The following is a 26,211-nucleotide window of genomic DNA, read 5'->3' on the forward strand; positions in this document are numbered from 1 at the left end:
GCTGCGACGCGTCCTCCGTGTCTGTCCGTCGGTCAGCCCAGCCGCCGGTCGCTGCGAGCTGCATGTGCATCTTAATCGCAACCCAAGTGTCACTGGTCGTCGATGACATCGCCACTTTGTGCCGGCTATGGGCTTTAATTGCGGGGCCTATATCGGAGCTTGGACTGTTTTCGTGATAGTGTACCTCAACATAACCGTTGCCGCCGTCGAGTTCAGCCTACTGGCGGATCTCGGGATAGACTCGCTTCCTGATAAACAGAAGGTACTTCCTACTACCCTGTACAGTCACTCCAGCTAATGCGATTCTTCTTCTTAAGAGTTTTCTACTATTTCTGCTGTAGCTGCATCTGCTTGATTCTTCTGCTTATTCCACCCACATCCCTTATCCATATTCCTGCTGTCGTTTGGCTCTGTCTGTGGTTCTTCCCTCGACTTTGAGCGCATTTTTGTGTGCATTTGAAAGTGTATTCAAAATCAAAATATTTTATTTCTTAGGAAACTCGCTGAGTTGCTTGATTATGTCTGGTTCTTCTGATTAATACCAGCATCCCTCGGCTTTAAGCGCGCTTTTAATTAACGCTTTTTCTGACCATCCAAAACGAAAATAATTTATATCTTAGAAAGATTTCAGTGTTTGCCAATGTTCCTACTGTTACTTGACTTTGACTGTGGTTCTTCTGATTAACACCAGCATCCCTCGACTTTGAGCGCACTTTTACTGACAGCGTTTCCTGATCATTCAAAATCAAAATATTTATTTCTTACGAAATTTCCAGAATTTGTTAATATTTCTACTGTTGCTCTGTCTGTAGTTCTTTTGATTAACACCAGCATCCCTCGGCTCTAAGCTCTAAGCGCACTTTTACTTGCAGCTCTTTCTAATAATTCAAAATCAAAATATTATTTTTTTAGTAAATTGTAAATTCCCACAGTTCGTCAATATTCCTGCTGTTGCTTGGCTCTGTCTGTGGTTCTTCTGATTACCACCAGCAATCTTCGAGTTTGAGCGCACTTTTACTTATAACTTTTTCTGCTAATTCAAAATCAAAATATTTATTTCTTATGAAATTTCCAGAGTTTGTTAATATTTCTACTGTTGCTCTGTCTGTAGTTCTTTTGATTAACACCAGCATCCCTCGGCTCTAAGCTCTAAGCGCACTTTTACTTGCACCTCTTTTTAATAATTCAAAATCAAAATATTAATTTTTTAGTAAATTCCCACAGTTAGTCAATATTAGTGCTGTTGCTTGGCTCTGTCTGTGGTTCTTCTGATTATCACCATCACCCCTCGGCTCTAAGCGCACCTTTAATTTTTTTACAGATCCTTTTGTTCTTTCAAAATCAAAATATTTATTTCCTAGGAAATTTACAGAGTTAGCCAATATTCCTGCTGTTACTTGATTTTGACTGTGGTATCCCTCGACTTTGAACACACTTTTACTCTGATAGCGTTTCCTGATCATTCAAAATCAAAATATTTATTTCTTATGAAATTTCGAGAGTGTGTTAATATTTCTACTGTTGCTCTGACTGTAGTTCTTTTGATTAACACCAGCATCCCTCGGCTCTAAGCTCTAAGCGCACTTTTACTTGCAGCTCTTTTTAATAATTCAAAATAAAAATATTAATTTTCTAGTAAATTCCCACAGTTAGTCAATACTCCTGCTGTTACTTGGCTCTGTCTGTGGTTCTTCTGATTATCACCAGCATTCCTCGAGTTTGAACGCACTTTTACTTACAGCTTTTCCTGATAATTCAAAATCAAAATATTGATTTCTTAGGAAATTCCCAGAATTTGCTAATATTTCTACTGGTGCTTTTAACTCCGTCTGTAGTTCTTCTGATTAACACCAGCATCCCTCGAGTTTGAGCGCATATTTAATTACACCTTTTTTTGATCGTTCAAAATCAACATATTTTATATCTTAGAAAACTTCCCGAGTTAGCGAATATTCTTGCTATTACTTGACTTTGACTGTGGTTCTTCTGATTAACACCAGCAGACTTTGAGCGCTTTTTTACTTACAGCTATTTTTGATCATTTTTGATCATCAAAAGCAAAATAAGATTTTTTAGTAAATTCCCACAGTTAATGAATATTCCTGCTGTTGCTTGCCTCTGTCTGTGGTTCTTCTGATTATAACCAGCATCCTCAAGTTTGAACGCACATTTACTTACACCTTTTTCTGATCATTCAACATAAAAATATTTGATATATTAGGAAATTCCCAAAGTTATTTAATATTCTTGTTGTTGCCTGTCTTTGTCTGTGGTTCCTCTGATTAACACCAGCATCCCTCGACTTTGAGCGCACTATTACTTTTACTTATAGTATATGTCATAATGTTATCAATTTCAGTGAGATAAGCCTATTTAGCATTTTTACGATAAAAGGACATACATAAGTAGGATCATCTCATAATCATATTGTTTTATTCAAAACATTATGTGAACCAGCCAAAACAAAATAAATCTTTTAACAAGAAGTGTAGACAGGTATTACATTTTTTGAACATTGACACTAAAATTTCTTACATCATTTAAGGGTACATTTTTGGCAGATTTCAAAAAGCTAATAGCTACTATTTTTACAGCTTAAAATAAACAATTTTTCTGATTCATCATCGGAATGTAAATTAACAATTTACACGAAAAAAAAACTAGCACCCACTGGGATATGGAATAAACATTTTAAAGAAACTTTTCCTAATGATAAAGACAGCCACAGATCTACAAATAAAATTGGTCGGGAGAGGTCTTGGAATTTCGAAAATAATGACAGCAAATCGAATATTATATAACCAGAATTTATATCTGAAAGTTGCATGAAAGCTCCATTGTTTGAATTATCCTGTTGGCTGGAAACATGCTGGAATTTATGAAATAAGACATTAGTGTCTTAACTATTAGTTCTAAACAAATAAAATGTTGACGACAGAGTCCCATACTTTGGTAAATTAATTTTAAAAAAACCTACAAAATTAAAAAAATATATTTTTTATTGAAAATATATTAGAAATGGTTGAAAGAAACATTATAATTCAGCCAGACGTCTTCATAGGTAAGTCTACATTATTACAAAACCAATATTTTAACATAAATGTTATGTAAAATACATTAGTAATACATTCTTTTCCAGAAATCTATGAATGGCGATTTTATTTTTAGATTTGATACAGGTACAAAAATGAATACTTTCTTCATATTATAGTCTTCCACGTGAGAAATTATATATTTAAGATCTTCGTTATCCTTGGTAGTACAAATAATTATTGCTAAAAACTTCTTAACTAGTTTTAACAATTAAACACATAATATAAAAATTATATATTCAATATTTTATAATTTCAAAATTAATTTAAATTTCTCTGTATTGAACACAATTTAGATGGCCCAGAACAATCAATAAGAAAATTTACTCATTCATTGATTTATTATTCATTTGATAACCCCAAGATTTAGATTTCAACTATTTGGGTCAATTGATTTTATTTGCTTTATTTGTCAAAAGAGTTCCATATTTTAAATTCTGTAAATTTAAGTTCCAAAAATAAATTCATATAAAAATTATAATACAATATATTAGAAATAATAGTATATATTAATGAAAATGTTTAATCATTACATCATAAATTTATACTTTAATTAAAAATGATCTAAATAAGACCTTGTCCAATATGAAATAATTAATATTGTAACTGTATATTTAATCTAAATTTATTAAATTCCGATAAAGGAAATAGGTAGGCCAACAACGATTTTTAAGGTATTTCCAGAATCATAACATAATAATTAACTAGTTTTGTACCTATTAAAAAAAAGAGTTATGCAAGACAGTAGGTTTTTTTGTGGCTCGGGTTTGTGACAGATAGTTTTGCAATAAAATAATTCAGATATATATAAAACAAAAATAATCAAAAATATTATGTGTAAGTAACGTTATAAGTTTATCTTAATAATAATGACATCACATCTCGTATACTAATGACGCCATAATGATGAAATAAACATATGATACGCCTGTAAAAATAAAATAAAAATCAGCATATTTCCAGAATTTCTCTGAAAAATTCATGTATATATTAACAGATAACAGACATAATTAAACACTTCATAGATTATACACTTGACAGAAGTAAGTGTATATGAATCCTGGATTTCTTATTAAATCTTGAATAAAAAAAAGGTTAATTACTCTTAGAAGAAAATAATATATAAATTATGTGTAGTAGTATTTGTAATTTTTTACTCAGAATATCTAGATGGATTTAAAGAACTGAGAAAACCACAGATATATCACAACTAACCGCTAGATTTTTTTTCTGGCATTCGACAATTTTCAAGATAATTTCTTCATATACCTGCACGATTGAATGAGGTATCACAACAATCATTAGCTTTGCTGGTCTGAAAAACCACAAATGAAAACATAGTATTACTCAGTTCATATTAATAATGATTTAGATCTATGTCACACTGCGTATTCTCAGGTGTATAAGTCAGTATTGTTGTGGGATTGTTGTAATAAAATGAATATTTTATAAAAAATAATAAAACATTCTTTATATACCTCAAAATTTATTAGAGCTATTAATTGCTTCTTCACAGCATTTAGAAAATTTTGTAGATAACTTATTCCAAAGAATTTGTAGTTTTCTCCTATTCTAGAATTAAAAGTACCTACAACTATGGTAATAAATAGTAGGGGAGCTCAAGATGCTAAATGAGGATTTACTTAAGCGTCGGCGTCGTAGGGACCAGGTTCTAGAGTTGCCAACTTTCAAACTTAAAAATAGAGGACGAGAGGGTAAACCGCAAACAAAACAGAGTTTGAGTTTGGTGTAAAAAAGAGGACTTTTTCAATACGTGAGAGAAACGAGGACTGTCCTCTGGAATAGAGAACGGCTGGCAACCCTAACTATTGGGGGATATTAATCTGCCCATTTGGATGGTGGGGGTATCCATACAAAAGGGTAGAAAATAAGAAAAGAAAAAAATATTTGAGCACGTCAGATATTCATAAAATGGCAAGTATAGGTATATAAGAAGCTCCATATTTGCCATATGCTCCATATTGCCATACGAAGCTCCATATGCTCCATATTGCCATACATTTGGAAGCTCCATATATAATAAGCTCATATTCAAAAGAACTGACGATTTGGACGCGACCATAAGTTACGGTAGATTATTCCCGTGATTCTTGAATGATTCAAAATAAAAAAAAGGTTCATGTATGATGGAGGTACTTAACAGGGTGCAAGGATTCCTCCCTTGAAAATCCCAGCTTAGACTCCCCTACTAAAAGGCAATAGCTCATATTATTAATACATGCTTGCAGTTTATTACTACGCAATTTCTAAAGGTATTCAGAACTGTTTTTCTCAAATAAATACGCACCTTTAACAAAGTAGTAAAGAGGTTTAGTTATGATATACAATCAATTTTATGAGCTATATGAAAATATTTAATAGCTCATCTCATGTGCTACTGAAAAAAAAATCAATAAATTTTTCCAAAACTTTCATAAAAACAATCATGGTTAATATCATTACCCAAGCTTTTTAAATTTTTATTCATTCCAAGCATTGTGATTTTAGAACTGGTGTAAAATAAAAGTTCCAGTCAATTTTGGTTAATATTTTCTGCAATTTTTATTTTTTTTATGGGAATTACTAAAAATATTTCGACCCCTCTAAAGAAGGGAATTCCCTATACGAATTGTATACATTTAAAATGTCTTTACTTGTTACTCGAGACAGAAATACACAAATAACAAGGATTTTGATATTCTGGTTCGTAATTCTTTGAAGTTAACAAAGCAATTGCTAAAAATAACAAATATATGTCTTTGCTACTATGTTACGACACCTAAAGTATGCACATGGATTTTCTAAAGTAAATATTTACAGAAGGACACATTTTCCAGTTATTAATACATAAAAATAATTTGTAAAATATTTGGGAAATGTAAAGACCAACCAATGTTTTGACTGGTACGTTTAATTTACTAAAATTTAACTTTACTATACTTAAATTAATAGCTTATAATATAATGAATGGGGTTGATGGTGGATAGGATTTTTTTAGAAATTGAATGAATCAAATTAGAATAGTGACTTCTATTTCATCCTAGAGCAAACCGAATTTACCGTTTTGATCATCATTATTAATGATATATGATAATATGTAGGTAGATGGTAGATATCAATTAAAAGACAATCACTGGGAAAAAACTAGAAGAGAGAAGTTCTTTATCTAATTAAAAAAATCAGAAATGGAATATCGCAAGTGATTGTTATGACAAATGTGTGGCTCAAAAGCAACCAATTTAAATTTAGAAAAAAAATCACAGGGAAAAACCACTTTACCATATTTAATGGGACTAACAGTCTAGCAATTTTTTATTGTACTTTTCCGTCTTGTTTTTTTTAAGAAACGGATATACTTGGTTCGATTCATTTTTTAAATGTCCAAACGTGTGAGTCATGATTGAAATGGCATGATCTACATACGTATAGGTATTTTGGTACCAATTTAGAAAAATGTAACGAAATTTTTCAAAAACACTTTCAAAAACTTATAAGTAGAGGTATTCCTCATTGCTTCTTTTCAAATTCAGAAATTCAAATAAATCCTTGTTAAAGGTTTTAGTATATAAAGAATGTGTTTTATATAAAATCAGATTGAACTTTTTAATTTGTTGTTTTTTTAAAGCTTTCTATATTTAGGAAGTAACTGTCAACCGTTAAGGAATGCTCAATTCATTGAACCATCAAGCATTCCATAGCTGCATCCGTACGCAAATAAAACAGAAAAAAAATACTATAGACGTCATTACATATTTGTAAAGTCTAAAAATATTGATTGGTTCATTAATGGTGGCTAATAAAAAATCAAGACAATTACCACCAAAATAATGAAAAACGTCAGATACCTTCTGTAAAGGTGTGTTTACCCGTGCCAAATGAATTGATCAAGTCAGAGGAATCCAACTGACATATTTCGAGTTTACACATTTCATGTCAAAAAGCTTCTGCTAGTTGATTCAAAATGGCGACAGTGCGCAAGGTCGGATTTCAAACTGCCAAAATTTTTGCAATAGAATAATTGACAGAAAGCTTATTGCCTAAAAAAGAGTGCGTAGAGCGTGAGAAAATACGCGTCAATCCGCAGTACGCTACGCCACTTCATTTTACTTTAATGCATTTAAACGCTACGCGGTCCTCTACGCTCTACGCCACGCTACACTGTACGCCTCATGTCAGGCCACGGACTTATGGTGCATCTAGTAATTTAATACCTAAACTGTAGTTAGGATCTTGGAAGTTTCAAAAACAATTAAGGCTTGATGCAATCAAATAAAAATTATTTGTAGGAAAAAGTTGTACCCAAAATTAAAAATTAAGGCACGTTAATGCGTAACGCTATTTTTACTCGCAAGTTAGGCGTTCTTTTCTTTATCTAATAATTAGAAATGATGATCGTTTTAATCAATTGTCCTGATTTATCGAGTTTAGACGGTGATATACATTCATACAAATTGAATTCAAGTAACCTGATCAGTTGATTCGTGTAAACGTACCCAAGAGCTACAAGACTAAAGACTAGTAATTAGTATAAAGTAAAAACATAGATAAGACAACAATTAAGTTAACACTTAACTTATTTTAATTTAATACTTTATTTGGGGTTGAGATTAAAATTTTGCTTTATATATGCTTCTTAATAATAAGCCTGTATCATTTCAAACCCTCACGATTCAAACCAAAGACCAAAGAAAAGAAGTTATAAAATCATCGCGCTTTGTAGATTGTTTATATATTCGAATAAACTGTTCCTTCCTATAATGAGTGACGAAGGATATTTTAAGACCATACAGTATGTCACAAATCACGATTTTGCGTTTAGCTAGTCTCCTCTAAAAATTACGGTTTTATCAAATGAGAAGATTGATGTTTTCTTTTCTTAATTTTCAGATAAACATAAGTTTAGAAGAATATACGAGTGTGATAACAACATATCTCCAACTAAAAGACGACACTTTTGAAGAAGTTCCAGAACTGAGAGTATATAGACTTGGTAAGTTGAAAAAGAAAACTTTTAGAAGGGTTATGGAAAATATAAATACGAAAATTTTAGGCATATTTTCCTTGACATTAGTTCATATATTTGTTATACCCAATACTGTGTTACTTTGTACTGTTATTATGTTTTCTTAGTGTACATTTAATATTTTTTAAATCCGGAATGTTTTTTTTATTTAATTACAATTTTTGGTAATGCTTTCCCGACTTTTGCTTTGGTTATATTTCTATTCTACCATCAATGAGTTCACCTGAATTTTCCCGCTTAGTGGCTGAATTTAATTGAAATTCATTTATTTTAATTGCCCTGTTACTAATACCATACAATCTAATTGTGGGAATAAGGATATAGTTTCAATTATTTACAAAAAAAATGGTTTTTAACGATCTTTAAGCCTATAAAGGTTTATTGATCTACATACATATATGTGAAATGGTATTATCGAAAAGGTTTTATGTAACCACTCTGTGTTTGTCATGAGAAAAAATATATTTAATTCGTGATGCGATTCGGTCTGGTTCGAAATGTTGGTCATCTCTTTTTATGAAATTGTATAATCATGCAAGATAAATAGAAATTGTCACAATATAAATCTGAAATATTAATAAAATATGCTAATGATCCCAATTAAAATCATAAATAATATTAAAAATATCTTTTTTCTCCTTCGTGCAAAAGTAAATTTGTGTCATAACATCGGAATGAAAAGTAATTAAAAGAAAGTATCCCGTCTCTTTTTTTTTCTTAAATGCCATAAAAGGATTACACTCCTCGTTTGGCTTTAACTATATAGACATTAATTAAGAAAAATCGTAAATGTAGCTCGCCATTGATTTATGTCATGATCTACACCGCTAAGAATTGATCTTTTTCTGCATATAAAACGAAAGAAACTAAACAAGAAAGGTTTTAATTAACTTTGTGTCTGCATAAATACTGACAATGTTTGAAAATTTTATTTTCTTGTACTCCATCAGCGGAAGTTGGCTTTAAAGACATACAAAGTCTCGCAATTGCTTGTAATATATAGGTACATCGGGTGTCATATTATTTCGAAGTAGCTGGCATTTATTGAAATCTTTTTATGTGCCTGTACCAGCTTGGTAAACTTCTCCTAGTTCGACATGACGCGATTTTGCCTTTTTTACTTTTAAATGATAGAAACTACCAAAAACAGGAAATAGCCATCTCATTCAATAGTCAAGCAGCACTAAAAGGAATCAACTCAGTAACCATCAATTCGAAGTTAGTCAAAGAATGCCTAGAAAGTCTTCCTACTCTGGATGCCAAGGGATGGAGGGATGCTCACCAAGAGATGGGCGGTTATGAACACCCCACTTACTGGACCAGAACCGTTCTGCTTGCCAAGTGGAAACCAACTTAAAGTGGAACTCAAGAACCTGGAAGACTCCACCCGTAACCTTGAATGGGAATCCTCCAACGGTGATACTCGAAGAAATTTCTCAGGTCTTACGATCGAGAAAAATCAAAGGCCTTCCTTGATTTAAGTAAGAACAATCTTCGGATTGTCACGGGGTTTTTAACAGGACACTATCTCCTCAACGAACATCTCGTACGAAGCTAAGAAAATTCTGAGTGAAGGAAATGGGGAAACATCAGAACACATCATCACTGAGTGCACCACTTGCCTCTGTGAAACCGTCTCAGATAGTGGCGTTTGTCAAAGCTTTGAGACTGTACGATGAGCTATATCTCGTTATAACTCCAGGAAGGGGGACACACAATAGATCTCTAAGGTCGGGGTGATCAAACATTCTACATTCTACTTTTAAATATCGCCCTGCACATTTTATGGTAAAATATAGTCATACTAAATTAATTTTCGAAAATAATTTTATAAAGAATCTTACGGACATCTTGTATAACATAATAATAATAATTGAAATAAAATAATCTAAGCAAAAAGCTCTATTTAAAAATTTATATATATTCAATAATTTTTCTACTAGGATCTGATGACGTATAAAGTTTAAATATAGTAATGAAAATGTTTTCTTTAAATTTAGAGCTGTCAGCTGTCATTCGTCACTGATCCAAAGACCGTTAGATAATATGTTTTCTATTAATTATAATCTCGAAGTACTTAGCAATACGATCTCTAAAGAGATTAAAAAACAGATATAATATATTTTACAGATGCCTGGAAAAAATATCTTTATTTGCAAGGTCTTTTTATTATCAAGAAATTACGAATTATACCGTATGATCGAGAAAAAACGGCGTCAGCGATGGCTATAGAATGAAGATCGCTGTTATTTTATATGTAAATTTATATGGGAAATGTCATCGATGTTCATTTCCCAGCCAACTGGACGCCATTTTTTTTCGATCATACGGTATTAGTATACGCAAATTTTAAACCTGGGTAGTATTATACAGGGTGAGTCTTAAATAATTGCAAATATTTTAGGGGTAGTATACTTCTACCCCAGACACACGTCTATGAGATTTTTTTCTTTGAAAATTTGGAATTTAAAAAAAATTGAGAGTTTTTTAAATTTTTAGTTAAAAAAGAATAATATCTTTATAATATAGATAATATAGCAACATACGTAGGTAATAGATTTCAAAATTTAAGCAAAATATAATTTTTTTGGCAATTTTCAAAGTATTCTATAACATCTCGGTTATTTTGAACTTAATTGAAAAACGGTAAAGAGGAAATATGTTTATTTTATCGAGATCTACCAGCCCTGAAACTATTTGCACTTATTTAAGACTCACCCTGTATAGCAATAAAAATAAACTGTAAAGGAAAATAAAATTTAACAATGCAAAGAACAAAAAAAAATGAGGTAACAACTAAAAACCCGAAACCCGACAATTTACTTTTTAATGAACATCCTAGCTCAAAAAACAAAACAGATAAGCTCTAAAGGGGTGATTGACTCCATAATTTTATGAAATGCGTTGTGACATTATTTTGAAACGAATATTTTACAATTTCTATTCCATAGTAGTTTTGCGTAGGCTTTCAATTTTCAATTTGTGATTAAATTTTTATATAAAAAAATTTGTTGCGTCAATGCCTACTTGACGTTTTTCCAATCGTTATTTCGAGATACATTTTTTCTGGAAAAAATCTAAGAATAAGAAATAAAGCATGGAAAATATTTACTTTGTGGCAATTTTTTTCACCAGTTTCTACGTTACATTAACCCGCATTCTTATGTCGTGAGGTTGATGTATTTTTTATAGATAGTTAGTATACAAATCTTTTATCGATTTGAAATTCTTATTAATTAATTCAAATTGTACGAATTATTTTTAGAGATTCCGAAATCACGCGCCATTTTTTTTTATTTTCAAAAGGTGAGTGCTTAAATTGGGTCGTGTATATATACATATCAACTTTCTAGTAATACTCGTATGTGTCTTGATAAAATTAGATCTCTCAAAATATCTATACGTTTTTTAGGCTCCCCAATTAGAATTTCATTTATTTTAATGCTTCATGTTTATTTATTTTTTGTTCTTGATTGAATATTGACTTATTTATTAGAATAATTTATTAATTTAAGTTAGACCTTCAGTATAATTTTTAGAGTAAAAAAATGTAAACATCAGTAATATTTACAATAATGTATTGTTATATTTACATTAATATTAATGCTAATATAATACCGTATGATCGAAAAAAAATGACGTCCAGTTGGCTGGGAATGACGATCGATGACAGCACCCATATAAATTTACATATAAAATGACAGCGATCTTCATTTCATAGCCATCGCTGACGCCGATTTTTTTTCGATCATAGTGTACTAATTCATAAACTAAAGCTCAATAAGAAAAAAAAACTTAAGGCCCAATAAGCCTACTACCAGAAACATATAAGATATTCAGAAAAATAACAAAAACTATTCGATCAATGTGCCTCTATATTACCAGTCATGTCATAACCTCTGCATGTAAAACCTGGAAAATTGAAAGCGACATCATAAGGAAACTTCAGGTCACACAACGCTCGATGGAACTAAATATGCTGGGAATAACAAAGGGGATGAAGATGCTTTTCATTAACCTCTGTTTTTTATAATTAAAAATTCATTATCCAAATTTTCTGAATCTGTATCTACCCCTGGCTAAGAAATGCACTATGGAATATTAAATTCCCAAAAATGTTTGTAAATAAAAATCATATATAAAAAAATATTGTCAATATCACATTAACATTTCAACTTCTTGGTTGAGTAGCATTCACATGCATTTGTGATTAATACACTCTACAGATGTTAGTAATCAAAACAAAAGGATTTCCCAATAGACAAGTAACGATCTGACAGCCATAGGCGTAGCATGTGGGTGCCCAAGATAACAGTACCGAGGAAACACACGCGTTATAAAAAAGAAAGGAAATTTTTATTTATTTTATCCTAAAAAGAAACTAACGAAAACACATAAAAATACAGCTAGTGTTATTAAAATTCTATCACCTATTTCTTTTTGTCTTAAACAGAGACGAACTCTCGAAACCGACGCATTTAAGAAAATAAATAATGCTAATTACCACCTAAAAAGAACAAATAAAAGAAAATACCAATTAAATCTCGGCAAACAACGAAGAGGTGCTTCGATGACTTTCAGAAAAGGTACTCGAAGAAAATATGATAAGGAACAATGCATTGTCTTCAATAAATTTAAATGAAAAGCGCTTTACAACATTACGACATTAATGATACAGCACAAAGATGTCGTTATGCATGTCTTCTGTTACAACGTATTATTCAGGGTCTAATTCTATACAATTAGCGAAATATTTTTGTCATAATAGTCGTTTTCTCAAAAAACACCGTACCAAAGTGATTTTGTAACGAAAAGACATTGTTTCTTAAAATCCGTGGTTTGGATTGGATGGTGTTATATTTAAAATTGAGTCTTTTCTATTATAGTTTGAGATCAGCTGACGAAACAGAAGCGAAGTCTATAAGAAAATAAATACCTCACCAATTATTTCGATTTACATCTCAAAATATTTTCTTACTGATTCAGTAAGCTTGTAAAATATTCCGCTTTCAACATACATATACAAAGCGTCTATCCTTTCTAATAGGTTTCACGTTTGGGATATAAAGTTGTGAGTTTTCTTGGTGTGCGCTGATTAAATAAATTGGGCGATTTATACAGCTTATATGAATGAATGGGGTTATAATTTCTTTTTTATGGTGTGTTAATTTTTTTATATTTTCCGTGACTCACAACTGGGTCGACACGTTCGTTCTAATATGTTTTCGTAGTTTAATTTAGATATTATTCAGCGAAAAATATAAAATATATCGGTTAAAAATATGCGGTTTAAGATTCTCTCTGAGAAATCTCACTATTTTTATCATATAAAAAATGTGTAGGTATCGGAATTCCATTGTCTCCCATATTTTAATAATAGTTTTTCAAGGAAATTGAGAAATGAATCAATATCACAAGACATTTATTCGAATAATAAAACATATAAAATGATATAATAAGTTATTTAATATTAAGTGTAGTATTTAAGACATCACCATCATCATCATTGCCAGCTTATTCAACCATTTCCAATTATGGTGTAGTCTCCCTCACATATTGATACTCTCTTTTAGTTGGGCCCATTGTTGTCTATTGTTGGCTAGGCGAGCCCAAGTTTTCAATGCTAATTTCCTAATATTATGGTTCCATCTCAGGTTTGGTCTTCTTCTAGGTCTTTTAATTCCTCGTGGGTATAGTGTAATTATTGTGGTCCATCTGTTGTCCATCATTCTTGCCAGGTGTCTTGCCACTTGAGGGATTTGATTCTATGGATGATATCTATTGCCTGGGTCTTTTGTCGTATCCACTCTATTTTTTTTGCGGTCTTTCTTGGTTACTTATTTACTTAAATTTTTTCAGTGTAAGCAAAACGGCAGTTTTCTTGTAAAAGTCCTCTAGACAGTGAAAACGTCATGTATAGACAGGGCTTCAAACTCATCTATGATAAAATTGATATTTTAGGTGAAGAACATGTTGTTATATTAATATCCAAACAATTTGGCACACCCTGTATAGGTGTATCTACATAACATATCCACTTCTTCGAAAAAAAGTGACGCAATATTACCAATTCCATTACAGTTCTACGTCTTCTTTAAAATAGAGTTGCCTATTGTTTTTTAGATTGATCTTAGTGAATGTGTTAAAATTTGAACCACCCAATCTTTAATTTTAGAATTAAGAATCACAATGAGCTATGGGAATTGTCATGTGGAAAAAAACTATACCTACAGATAGCATGATCGGTTAATTAGAAATATTGCTATAGACTTGTTGAATTGCATTTTAAACACCTTTATATAACACCCTGTGTGTGTGTGACCGGGATTTTTACAATTTTTTTACCTAATTTCAATCATCATGAAAGATTTATTAGGCTAAATTAAGCGTGAAGGGTAATTAAATTAATTTTTTTATTGCCAATGATTTTTGATTTATTTGAAAAGTAGAAACCTGTAGCGCCATTGAAATATTATATTAGTTCAGCACCTGTCGACGCATAACTTTAAAACGCTAAAAATAACATCAAAGTCAGATATTGCACAAAATTGTATTTTGTGGAATTATGAAAGTATTTTTTGCAATAAACTTTTCGAGAACTTGTCCATAAATCCACAGAATCTACTAGGAAATATTTAGCACAAATATACAACAAATTATAAAGAGTATATTTCGTGGGGGTTATATTTACTTACCCGAAACAGTGATGCAGCGATGTTATTCTTTAAAAAAAATCATTAATAACAATGTAAATGTATTGAATCAAAGCATCAGGTCAATAAAATCTAAAATCATTCGAATCTCAAAGCCGCCAAAGAAATTCCGTTGTTTTCTTAAGTTTTTTAATATCGATGACTCTTTAGCCCGAGAACTTTCATCTGATTTATAATTATATACTTTCATCTCTAATGATTTTTCATGGAATCTCTGAAGTCATCATTTGCTTTAACATATTGTTCCTTTTAGGCCCCCTACAGGCTTAGGTTATTTAGGAATCGCTACACTTAGTAATTTGTTCCTGCTTCGACATCATTGACGTCCGTCAGTGACATTAATCCATGTATTATAACTATTAAAATATCAATTTTTATCAAATTTACCTTATTATTTTTTGTCTTAAATTTTACTCTAGAAAGGGCCATATGTACCTAATGTAATACCGCAAATATCTGCGAAACCTTTAAAAACTTAGGAAAGGCAAGTTTTTTTTTGTTATCCTTGGTGTTTAGGAAAATATAGCTATAAGTATTGATTAAGTCAAATTCACTCCACAAGTTTTAACCACTTTTTGGATATACTGTTTTTAACAAAAGTTTTAGTAAATAAGAAATAACATAAAAATAGTGTACTATATGCAGAGTTGCGATGATTTCAAAAAAATAAAACTTTATCATTACTTTTTTTAATATATAAAATTGAGTATATGAATTATAAAATTAATAACATTATGTGCAAAAATCATTATTGAATAATATGCAATCTATGTTACGCCTATGGAATCCAGCATAACCCTAACAAGTGGTTTTTGTTACATCCTTTTATTGGATTAGTATTAGAAACTAAATTACACAATTTGCCTAGAGGCATTGAAGTATTTTAGATATTTTAATAATTAACATTATGAAACAATTTATTTTAGATTATGACCACACTGTAGTGGACTGTCGGCTAAAGTCAGACACAAGCGCACTGGAAATTAACTTCTGATGATGCATGAGGGTTTCTGTTATAATTGCAACTAAAAATAGTGGATGTTATTACAGTGCGTTCGTTTTTGTTCTAAGCTCCCCTAGTTTTAAAATTTTGCCCAACTAAAATAGCTGTTGACTACTATTTTAATACAATTTTTTAATTAACAGTTTCAATGATTTGTTGTTTTGTTTATAGTGATTTTTAGCAGATTATTTAATACTTTTTTTGATTAATTAATGAGTTCATAGCATTTGTATTCTGGGTTTATTATTGTCATAGACTTAAAATAATGTTATTTAAGTCTATGATTTTTTTTGTTATGACAATGTTTTTTTGTTTTTACATAAATATTATGTAAATTTAAGTAAAATTTGGTTTATATAAAATGGTATTGCAAACTTATTAAATATTACTAACTAGAATAATGATATAAAAATTTTAAGCATGTTATTTAATGAGGAAGCTATAAATTAAGAAATGCGTGCTGAGATAGATAACCGGATCTATGATTTAAGAAATCCTTGGTTTTCCCCTATCTGGTGAAATTCTTTCCTAAATGTTCATGTTGGTATCGGTCAAATTCTTGCATATTAAATACGGCAGTACTTGACATTCTTGGCGCCTTAATTGATCAATGCGACTTGTTTTTGTTTATTTTGACAGCTAGGCGTGTTGTAAACCTTAAATTGCTACCAGAATTAAAAGCCAACAGCCGATAGTTCTTTACATAAATGATTGATCACCTCTGCTATATGATAACACCAACAAATAAAATAACTTTTACTGTATTTGTTTATTCAATATCTTTTATGAATATTCAAATTTTAATTACGAAAATTTTGAAAAATGTAGCTGATTGTGAAGCATAATTTAACATTGGAATTGGAATACTTAGTCCATCCTCTTGACATAGTCAATACTTGACATTATATTAATTAAGTCTTTTTGACAATTGGTCTGAGCTATTTTTTATTTAATTCCTATCGTCACTAGCTGTCAATCATTAGCGTCATTTCATAGTCAATCTTTGATATTAGTCAATTCTCTTGACATCATCTTAAATCTCTATGAAAATTGGTCCCTCTGAGCTATTTTTATTTATTTTTATTGTTAAGTAATTTCTGTCCTCACTAGCTGTCATTCATTAGCGTCATTTAATAGTGCGACTCACCCCAACTAGGGATACGTGAAACAAATAATTAACGAAAACTATTATAACGAACCTCGACCGACAGCAAAAAAGCTGTTTAATTTTTCGAATAATTCCGACTTGAATAACACACATCTAAGAGTGCCCCATATTCACTATCACTCGCGAAGACGAAAAAAAGAAAAGCGAGAAAACGTAAATTAGATAATCATATAACATACCTGGTTCAAAATCTCGTTCAAGACCTCGATCCTGATAGCTAATGTCCCAAAGATCTTCGTTCTGGAGCTGCACCAATCGTTTACTTCATTAGAGATGGCTTCAAGCACAAACGGTCCTTCGAGCATCTGTTACTAAAAAGAAATACGAATAAAATCAACACAAATATTATTTCTTATAAGAACACTGAAGACGACATTATTTTAATTAACAAAAATTAATGTTTGATCAATATAATAATCTATGACTTGGATCTAGAAAAGCGTAGAGCTGCCATGACAATATCAAGAAATATTTTCAGCAAAATTTACAGCTTCCTTTAAATTTACAGTTTTTCTATCAATTTCCACATTTGTGACAAAACTGCTCATAGATCCACCGTCTCTACGTAAAGGCATCGTAAAAAACGCTCAGAAACAGTAGACAGAAGTCTTCTTCTTTCTCAGTCGTAAATCAAATGAACTCATTTTGAGAATTTAGGTGATTGAGAAAATGAATCCATCTGTCAATCGGCCAATTTCATATTACGAACGTGTCCCACCATCTTGAAGGCAGATTTTACATTTGACTTAAATCATTTTCTTTATATATTCGCTATCACTGGAGAAAACGGATAACCATCATCATATTCAATACTAATTTTTAACTTGAAACTTGAAAGTAAGAGTTATGCAGACAGTACCAAAACTCCAGTACTCCATTTAGAGGCACAAAAGGATGTACTCTAGAACAAACGAACTTGTTTGAATGAAATTCTATGTTCCTATCTACAAAATGTTTTGAATTCTTAACAGACAAAGATGTTTTCCTAGTAATTTTTGGAAAATTTGAAGGAGAATTCTACTTAAACTACTAGTTGCTGAATCCCTTTTCCAAAGTTGGCATGGCAGTTTGACGCTTTCGTATGAATTGAATATAAACTAAAGAAACTGCCGTAGAATGTAGAATGTAGAATGTTTAGGAGGGGAGTTAATCACCGCGACCTTATAGATCTATTGTGTGTTCCCCTTTCTTGAGTTATAACGAGTTATAACTCATCATACATTCTCAGGGCTTTAATAAAAGCCAGTATCTGAGACGGCTCCATAGAGGCCAGCTCTCCATCCTCGACATCAGACGTAGCAAGGTTCATGGCACGAATGGTCGTCGTCTCGGCGCACTCAGTGATAAGGTGTTCTGGTGTTTCCCCATTTTCCCCACAAAATCTGCATTCGCCGTTGTTTGCAGTTTCAGCCTACTGAGGTGTTCGTTGAGGAGACAGTGTCCTGTTAGAAACCCCGTGACAATCCGAAGATTGTTTTTACTTAAATCAAGGAAAACCTTTGATTTTTCTCGGTCATAAGTTCTGAGGAACTTTTTCGAGTGTCACAGACCGTTGGAGGACACCCATTCCAAGTTACGGATGGAGTCTTCCAGATTCTTCAGTTCCGCTCTCAGTTGGTTCCCGTTTGGAAAACAGAACGGTTCTGGTCCAGTTAGTGGAGTGTTCGCTCCTTTTCTAGCTAGATCATTTGCTTTTTCATTGCCTTCTATCCCTTGGTGCGCAGGCACCCAGAGTAGGAGGACTTTATTTTCTTTGCCTAATTTGTTGAGCTTCTCTAGGCATTCTTTGACCAACTTCGAATTGATGGTTACTGAGTTGATCGCGTTAAGTGATGCTTGACTATCGGATAGGATGGCAATTTCCTGTTTTCGATAGTTCCTATCTAAGATAAATTGTACGCATCTTTCGATAGCGCAAATTTCTCCCTGAAGGATACTGGGGTAGGTGCCCATTGGTTGGGAGTATTTAGTTTTCGGCCCAAATACTCCTATCCCTGTCCCTGCTTTGGTTTTGGAAGCATCAGTATACCACGTGATGGTATGGTCTTTTATATGCTGAGTAAGTGTTTCTTTCTTCCAATCCTTTTTATTACTCAATACTACAGTGAGGTGTTTCTCAAAGTTGTAAACTCTTCGTATGTCATCCACTGGGAGTTGGAGAAGTGGAATTTTCTGAATGAAATTCTGAAAATGCTCCCAGTACTGTTTCCGTCAATGACCATTCTAATCATTGTCGCATTGGCATAGCTACCGACGACAATGTGCAGTGGTGTTAGGTCTAGAATGACCTCCATTGCTGCTGTTGGACATGTTCTCATGGCACCTGTGATGCAGATACATGCCAGTCTCTGTACTTTGCACAGGTTTTGCCTTGCTGTAGTTTTGTATACCAAGCAACTGCTCCATAAGTAATCATAGGTCTTACTATCATGGTATACATCCAGCGCAAAATGTTAGGGGCGCAGCCCCTAACATTTTGCGCTGGATGTTTCCTGGTAATGTTCTTAATATGCCAGTTCCAGAGAAGTTTACTATCCAGGGTTATTCCCAGATATTTCACTTCCTGTGATGGCAGTATTTCCTTTCCATCTAGATGGATTCTTTTCAAGTTTTTCAAACTTCGCTTTCTGGTGAATGGCACTACTGCGGTTTTATCTGAGTTAATACTCAGCCCGACAGTCCTGCACCATCTCTCAGCGATGCGGAGTCCTTTTTGGATAATATCACACAGGGTGCCTTCATGTTTCCCCCGTGTAATGTTGACTATGTCATCTGCCTACCCTATGCAGTGTATTCCCGCTAGAGTTAATTCTTCCAGTAGTTCATCCACTACCAAGCTCCACAGTAGGGGGGAGGTCACTCCACCTTGTGGAGTTCCTTGCGTTGTTTTAACAACTACAGTTATGGTACCTATCTCAGCCTCTGCTGTTTGTGTTGAGAGCATTTCCCAAAACCAGCGAATTATCGTACTGTTCACCCCTCTTGTTTCAAGAGATCGCTTGACCACCTTGTGAGGTATATTGTCAAACGCCTCTGCAATGTCCAAGAAGGCACAAAGTGCCGTAACAGGGATATTTGGTTTGGACAAAAATACGTGTTTCGTGTAGTGTGTCCCCAAACATAATCGTTGTAATCTAAAAATAAGTTGGCGAAATAAAAATAGGCACTCCATCGCGTTCGGGACGCCAACGCATTTTGCGAAGCGGAATGGATTTAGACTGATACATAATTTTTATAATTTGATGTCGAATTCCGATGAATGGAAAATACACAAAACCACCTCGTCGAGCTATGCTAATACGCCAAATGTTTTATTCGCAGTCATCATCACTCGCATATTTTTTACGTGAATAATGTGTCATTTATTGGATTTCCGAAAATTTCTTTACAGTCAAACGTTCAGATATCACTGGCAACAGATGGACAGGTTGTTTTTTTAGCGCAGTTTATCTAAGCCACGAGGTATCCGTAACATTTAAAGCGCCACCATAACTATTTCTTTAGTATACAGTGTGGACTTCGTCTTCAGATGATTTCTAGCGATATTAAATAAAATACATTATAGATGTAGAATGTAGAGTGAGTGAGAGAGGGTATTGTATCCCCCTTCCTTGAGTTATAATTCATAATACAGAACTCATCATGCATAGGGATTTTCCTGTTGTAGGGGGACAGGTTGGTTGGGTCGTTCCTCCTCCGAGGAGTGGACATCTACCTCCTATCGGGGTATACACTCTTCCACGGTTGGGGTTTGGCTTTCCGTACCCATCACAGTCAAGGTTCTTGTCTCCAGCTGAGGTACTCGTGAGGTGGAAGCTCGAGGATCTGTTCTTCATTTTCTCTACTTCTATAACTTGGTCTCTCCTTAGACCTGATACCGCTGTTGTCCCGAAGGATATATCTCTCTTTCTCTATTGCCTCCTTGGATTTGAGGTCAATTCCTATTGTGAAGACCTGACCATGGCCCTCTTCACTCGAGTTAATGACTCACTAACTCGATCTCCTTACATTAAAGTTCTGAGCTTGGATAAGGCTCAGCAGGTAGGTGGTGTCTTTCCCTTTGCTCCTAGGTAGAAAGACCAGTCCCGGCCACTGTCAATTCTACTTCTTTACTCTCCCCTTTTTCGAGGATTGCTTTGGCTTTTGCTGCCTCTGGAGCAAATCCTTCGTGACATTATAGATACTTGATATCTTGATTAGCACAAAGTTATTACAAAACGCGTACCTATTAAGTATTTTGTTATATTAAAAAAATAAGGTGAAACGCAGTGCGCCGTAAAGCTGATTATAAAAACAAGCACGGGAACTTTGTTAAAGTGTTTTACTACTTTTATTTCACGTCGTTTATGTTAAGATGCATTTTTCCATAAACTCTTCAGATATTTTAGCAAAATTTAAGTGTAAAAGTGATATAAAACTGGTTTTACGATATTCTCTCCAAACATTTACGAATTTTCGTTTTCTAAAAAAATAAGCACACACCTATCTACGAAAGCAGGTAAATAAAAATCCAGACGTCCAGATATTTAATTTTTTATATAGTTGAGTTTTAGAGCCTGCCTCGATTAATAATCAAATATTAACCGAAAAGTTTCTTGTTATTTAACATAAAATATTTATTTATAGATCTACCTATAAAATACCTCCAAGTAAAAGTCGTGCACTTAAAAGTATCTGTGGCTATTTTTACTATAACGTCAATGTGCAGCCCTGTTTTGGATACGTTACACAATTTTCGCTTTTTGGTTTAATGTCGTATTTCCGAAAGAACATAAATTGGATAAAACATTAATTGGAAGTTTCCATTTGTTTACATGACTTTTTGTATTTTTCAGACATTCATTTATTGTTTTACTAGTTTTCAAAAAGATGCTCTTTAGAATCCTTTCATTATGGTTCGATGATTAATGCCTAGAATTCGCGAGACAGTCCATATAATCAAGCCAAATCGAATAAACAAAAATAGAAATTTCTATCATTATGTAGTTGATATTTTCTTTAAATACAAAACTGCAGTATTTTAGGTGGGCTGTTTATAAATAGAGGACGAATATTACAGTTGTTCTAGTATTAATAAAACAACCGTCTCTAAAAATTATAGAATATAGATACATCTTTCTTTATGTGGAAAGTAGATAAATGGCATATGCTAGAAAATTTTTACTATTATATTTTTTCTTTGAAGGTCTTTCAATATCGGACTAGAAGAGCTGTAGTCGTCATCTGAAATTCACTCCTATCTAACTATTTTTTTTTCAATATGCCTGAAACACTACGACCTGTAAAGTCTGCTTTGGTTTTGAAAGCATCAGTATACCACGTTATGGTCTACATGCTGAGCAAACGTTTCTTCCTTCCAATCCTTTTTATTACTCAATACTACAGTGAGTTGTTTCTCAAAGTTGTAAATTCTTGGTATGTCATCCACTGGGAATTGGAGAAGTGGAATTTTCTTTCTGAAGGTGTTCCAAGCCCCTGACCTGAAAATTCTCCCAGTACTGTTTCCCTTAATGACCATTCTAATCATTGTCGCATTGGCATAACTACCAAAGATAACGTGCGGTGGTGTTAGGTCTAGGATGACCTTCACAAAAGGGCAAAATGTTAAAAACCATTAAACCATGTTAAACCATCTATTTTCCGCCAGTCTTCTGCATATCATGATAGTCTTTGTGGCTTTGCTGATAATGTTCATAATATGCCTGTTCCAGAGAAGTTTACTGTCTAGGATTATTCCCAGATACTTCAATTCCTGTGATGGCAGTATTTCCTTTTCATCTAAATACATTCTTTTCAAGTTTTCAGAGTTCATTCCGATTTTAGTTTTATTTAACATATCGTTACTGTTTACGAAACTTTTATATATAGTTTTTTCCTTAAACACAATTAAAATACTTATCTCTATCTTCTAAATGTGTACAATATTCTTGAACACGCTCTAGAAAAAGAAAATATGTATTAACAGAAATTTTTATTCTTGATAAAAGTGATTGATCCTCTGAGACTCCAAATAAACTAGTCAGTATTGAAGTATTTTCAATAATTCATCATCATCATCTAGCTTATTCCATCCACTGCTGAACAAAAGCCCTGAAAAGGCCAGTATCATAATTTTGTTATTAAATTACCAAATTTCTCTCTCACTCCCGTCACCCCTGATGTCCGACATTTTGTATCCCAAATTCCGATTCTAAAACCGATGTTTTATCCATGTAAGCTCTAAAAACAAATCAACAATATTTAAGTACTTTTACAATCTTTGTTCAGGATGTGGCGAATGCGCCAAGAAACTATTTATCGTTTTGTTCATATTCTCTGTTATTCAAATTAATTCTCTGTTAAAAAAATTAAACTTTTCATGGCTAGTTTCAGTCACGGCTTCTATAATTTCTATGTTCTTTGTTATTTAATAAAACATCTCAAAGCATTAGCTCTGCGGGACAAATTAGATTCTAAACCATTTTTGTTCGTTCCTGCTTTCTTCCAAATATCTGCGTCAGGTCCCGAACACATATAGCACATCCTGTTATAAGGAATTTTTGCAAACAACATTAACAATGCATAAAAATCGTACCTCTTAAGAGAGTTTGATTGATCAAAAGTGTGAGTGGGCCACTTAAACAAAAGTCGATTATTATTTTCTGTGTACTAAATATCTTTTTTTGTTTCAGATAATTTACGCCAACAAGATACATCAAAGCATCCACTAAAGATGGTATTTCCCATAAGTATATCGACTGAACAAGTAGAAAGTGCTTCTGTGCGTCTGCTGCTTCCTCCACAACAGAACGACTCGTCAACGATCACAGTGCGATTGAACCAAATCCTCGGAACCCGCAGGAGACGATTCCTGCAAGACAAAGAACTGTATTTGTCTTCCCGCTCGCCCAAATGGTGCGATTTCGACGTAACACCAGCTGTCCATTCATGGATAAACGGTCAAAGGAACCTAGGTTTAGAATTAGTGTGTTTGGGATGCCGAAACAACCTGAATCCTCAGCAGGCAGCTATCACCGCGATGATCCACACCGCGCAGAAGAGAGCCAAGAGGTCTTTGGAGAATTCCGTGAAAAGGATATCGGACTGTAGTACCAGGCACAGAAAAGGAAAGAAGAACAAGTGCTGCAGGCACGAGATGAACGTGACTTTCAAAGACCTGCCCTTTCCACAGCTGGAGAACATCGTCGAGCCAAAATCGTACGAGGCAGGTTTCTGCCAGGGTTTGTGTCCCGCGCAGTCCAACAATTTCGCTACGAACCACTCGAGAATCCAAGGCATGATGCACCAAATCAAGAAGAACCAGGTCAAGGTGGATAACAAAAAAAACACTATACCAAAAACGTGTTGTGCACCGTCGAAGTTGGCCGACTTGCAAATAGTTATGGTTAACAAAGATAATCCCATGAAACTGACCGTACAGACATGGGAGAAAATGCAAGTCGTAGAATGTGCGTGTTCCTAAAATAGATAAGTTTTCTAGCCAAAGACATGTTGTAGGTGTTATTTTTATATACGGGTCGTCACTGAGCATTTCTTCTTTATTTTTTTTTATTTTATTTATTATTTTTGTTCTCTCTTTTTTAATTTAGACTCCACATTTACTTAAGATATTTGAGACAAGGAAAACAAACGGTGTTGGGCTTAAGATTAGGCTGCTTGTTATATCATCAAATCTATTTTAATTGTAAATTCATTAAAAAATTGTCATCAATTTTAAATTATTCTTGGATATTTGGCATAAACTTTACATAAACAAAGCATAGCCGAGCTGAATATAGAGAATAAAACTTATATTTTCTTTTTATAAAATATCACTCGAGATTGAGTTAATCCAATTATAAGCGAAGTCTATGTATATGATTCCTGCCAAGAAACCACAAATACAAATAAATTCAGTAAGTGTATGCATATAGTATACTGAATTTTTGTGGAATGTTGAAGTAAATAATTAGCAGACTAGTTTACAAAGTTAACACTGGATTGGAACATTAAAAGGGAAATCTATAATTCTTTTTGTCTTCTTGAATAATCTTCAAGAAGTATTTATTTGCATTAGAAAAAATTTGAGTATACAAATTTAATAATAGTTTATTTTCCTTTAATTTAAACTCTGTTTCCTTCAAAAATTGCACAGATTTAGCCACAGTTACATCACACAGGGTCTTTATTGAAATATCCTCCCTTTTTCTCTAATACGTAATTGACGATAAAATGATTGAAATAACCGAAGACACCTATAAATAAACATTTCTAATTTATTGTCTAAAGGAATTTTGACCTAACATTTTGTTTATATGTTTTTCACTGAATGACTGATTACTCAGACGAACAAAAGAGCGAATATCTCAGCTATTAATAAAAATTTTCAAATAAAATCCACACTTTTCGTTATACTATTTTTAAAAATAATTTGTGGACAGGTTATTTAGTTTGGGTGCTATATATATACTGTATACATATAAGTAACTTCTGGTATGCAAATAATAATAAAAATATTTACGAAGATTTCATTTATAGTGTTCTAGTCTAATGGCGCGCTCATACGACTCGTGTACTTAACAAACATTTGTTATTGGTATGCATGTTATACAGGGTACGTCGGACATTTATACAGAATTTCTAAGTTATATTCATTTAGGAGCTACGCCGCACTTTCGCCAGACACTGTATGTCAATCAAAAAGTTTGCCAAGTACACGAGTCGTCAGAGTCCGCCTTAACACGAATTAATTTATTAAATATTTGACCAGTATTAGAAATAATAATTAACAGATAACAATTGTTAGTGTTCTAGTGTAATACGTGAATCATATTAATATAAATAATTTTGATAAACTCGCAAATGCCATTTTTACTTGCCCAGTAGAATTTTAGGTTTGCATAGGTACTCACTTTATCGATACTATTATGTAGTCGTAAAAAAATATTATTTTTTTTTCGCGATAGTACCGTATGATTGAATAAAAACGGCGTCAGCGATGGCTATGAAATGAAGATCGATGTCATTTTATATGTGAAATTATATGGGAAATGTCATCGATCGTCATTTCCAAGCCAACTGGACGCCGTTTTTTTTCGATCATACGGTATATAGAATAAATTAAAATACACAACATAGTGTTTGGTGGTTCTAAAATACATTTATTTATATTAAATATAACCCTCAACATTAAATGTTACATCCAATAATATAAAAATAATATTTATATTGTT

The 26,211-nt window shown here is 32.8% G+C and overlaps 1 protein-coding gene across 1 annotated transcript; it reads left to right on the top strand.

The window, feature by feature from the left end:
- Positions 1-25,961, top strand: LOC115876630 (bone morphogenetic protein 5). Its single transcript, XM_030892477.1, has 3 exons — positions 1-262; positions 7,980-8,082; positions 23,671-25,961. Exons 1-3 carry the CDS (start codon positions 128-130, stop codon positions 24,459-24,461), a joined length of 1,029 nt encoding a protein of 342 aa, XP_030748337.1. The 5' UTR covers positions 1-127; the 3' UTR covers positions 24,462-25,961.
- The last annotated feature ends 250 nt before the right edge of the window (positions 25,962-26,211 follow it).

Source organism: Sitophilus oryzae, unplaced genomic scaffold (genome assembly GCF_002938485.1).
Source record: "Sitophilus oryzae breed Bouriz unplaced genomic scaffold, Soryzae_2.0 scaffold_1440_pilon_pilon, whole genome shotgun sequence".
In the NCBI taxonomy this organism is placed as follows: domain Eukaryota; kingdom Metazoa; phylum Arthropoda; class Insecta; order Coleoptera; family Curculionidae; genus Sitophilus; species Sitophilus oryzae.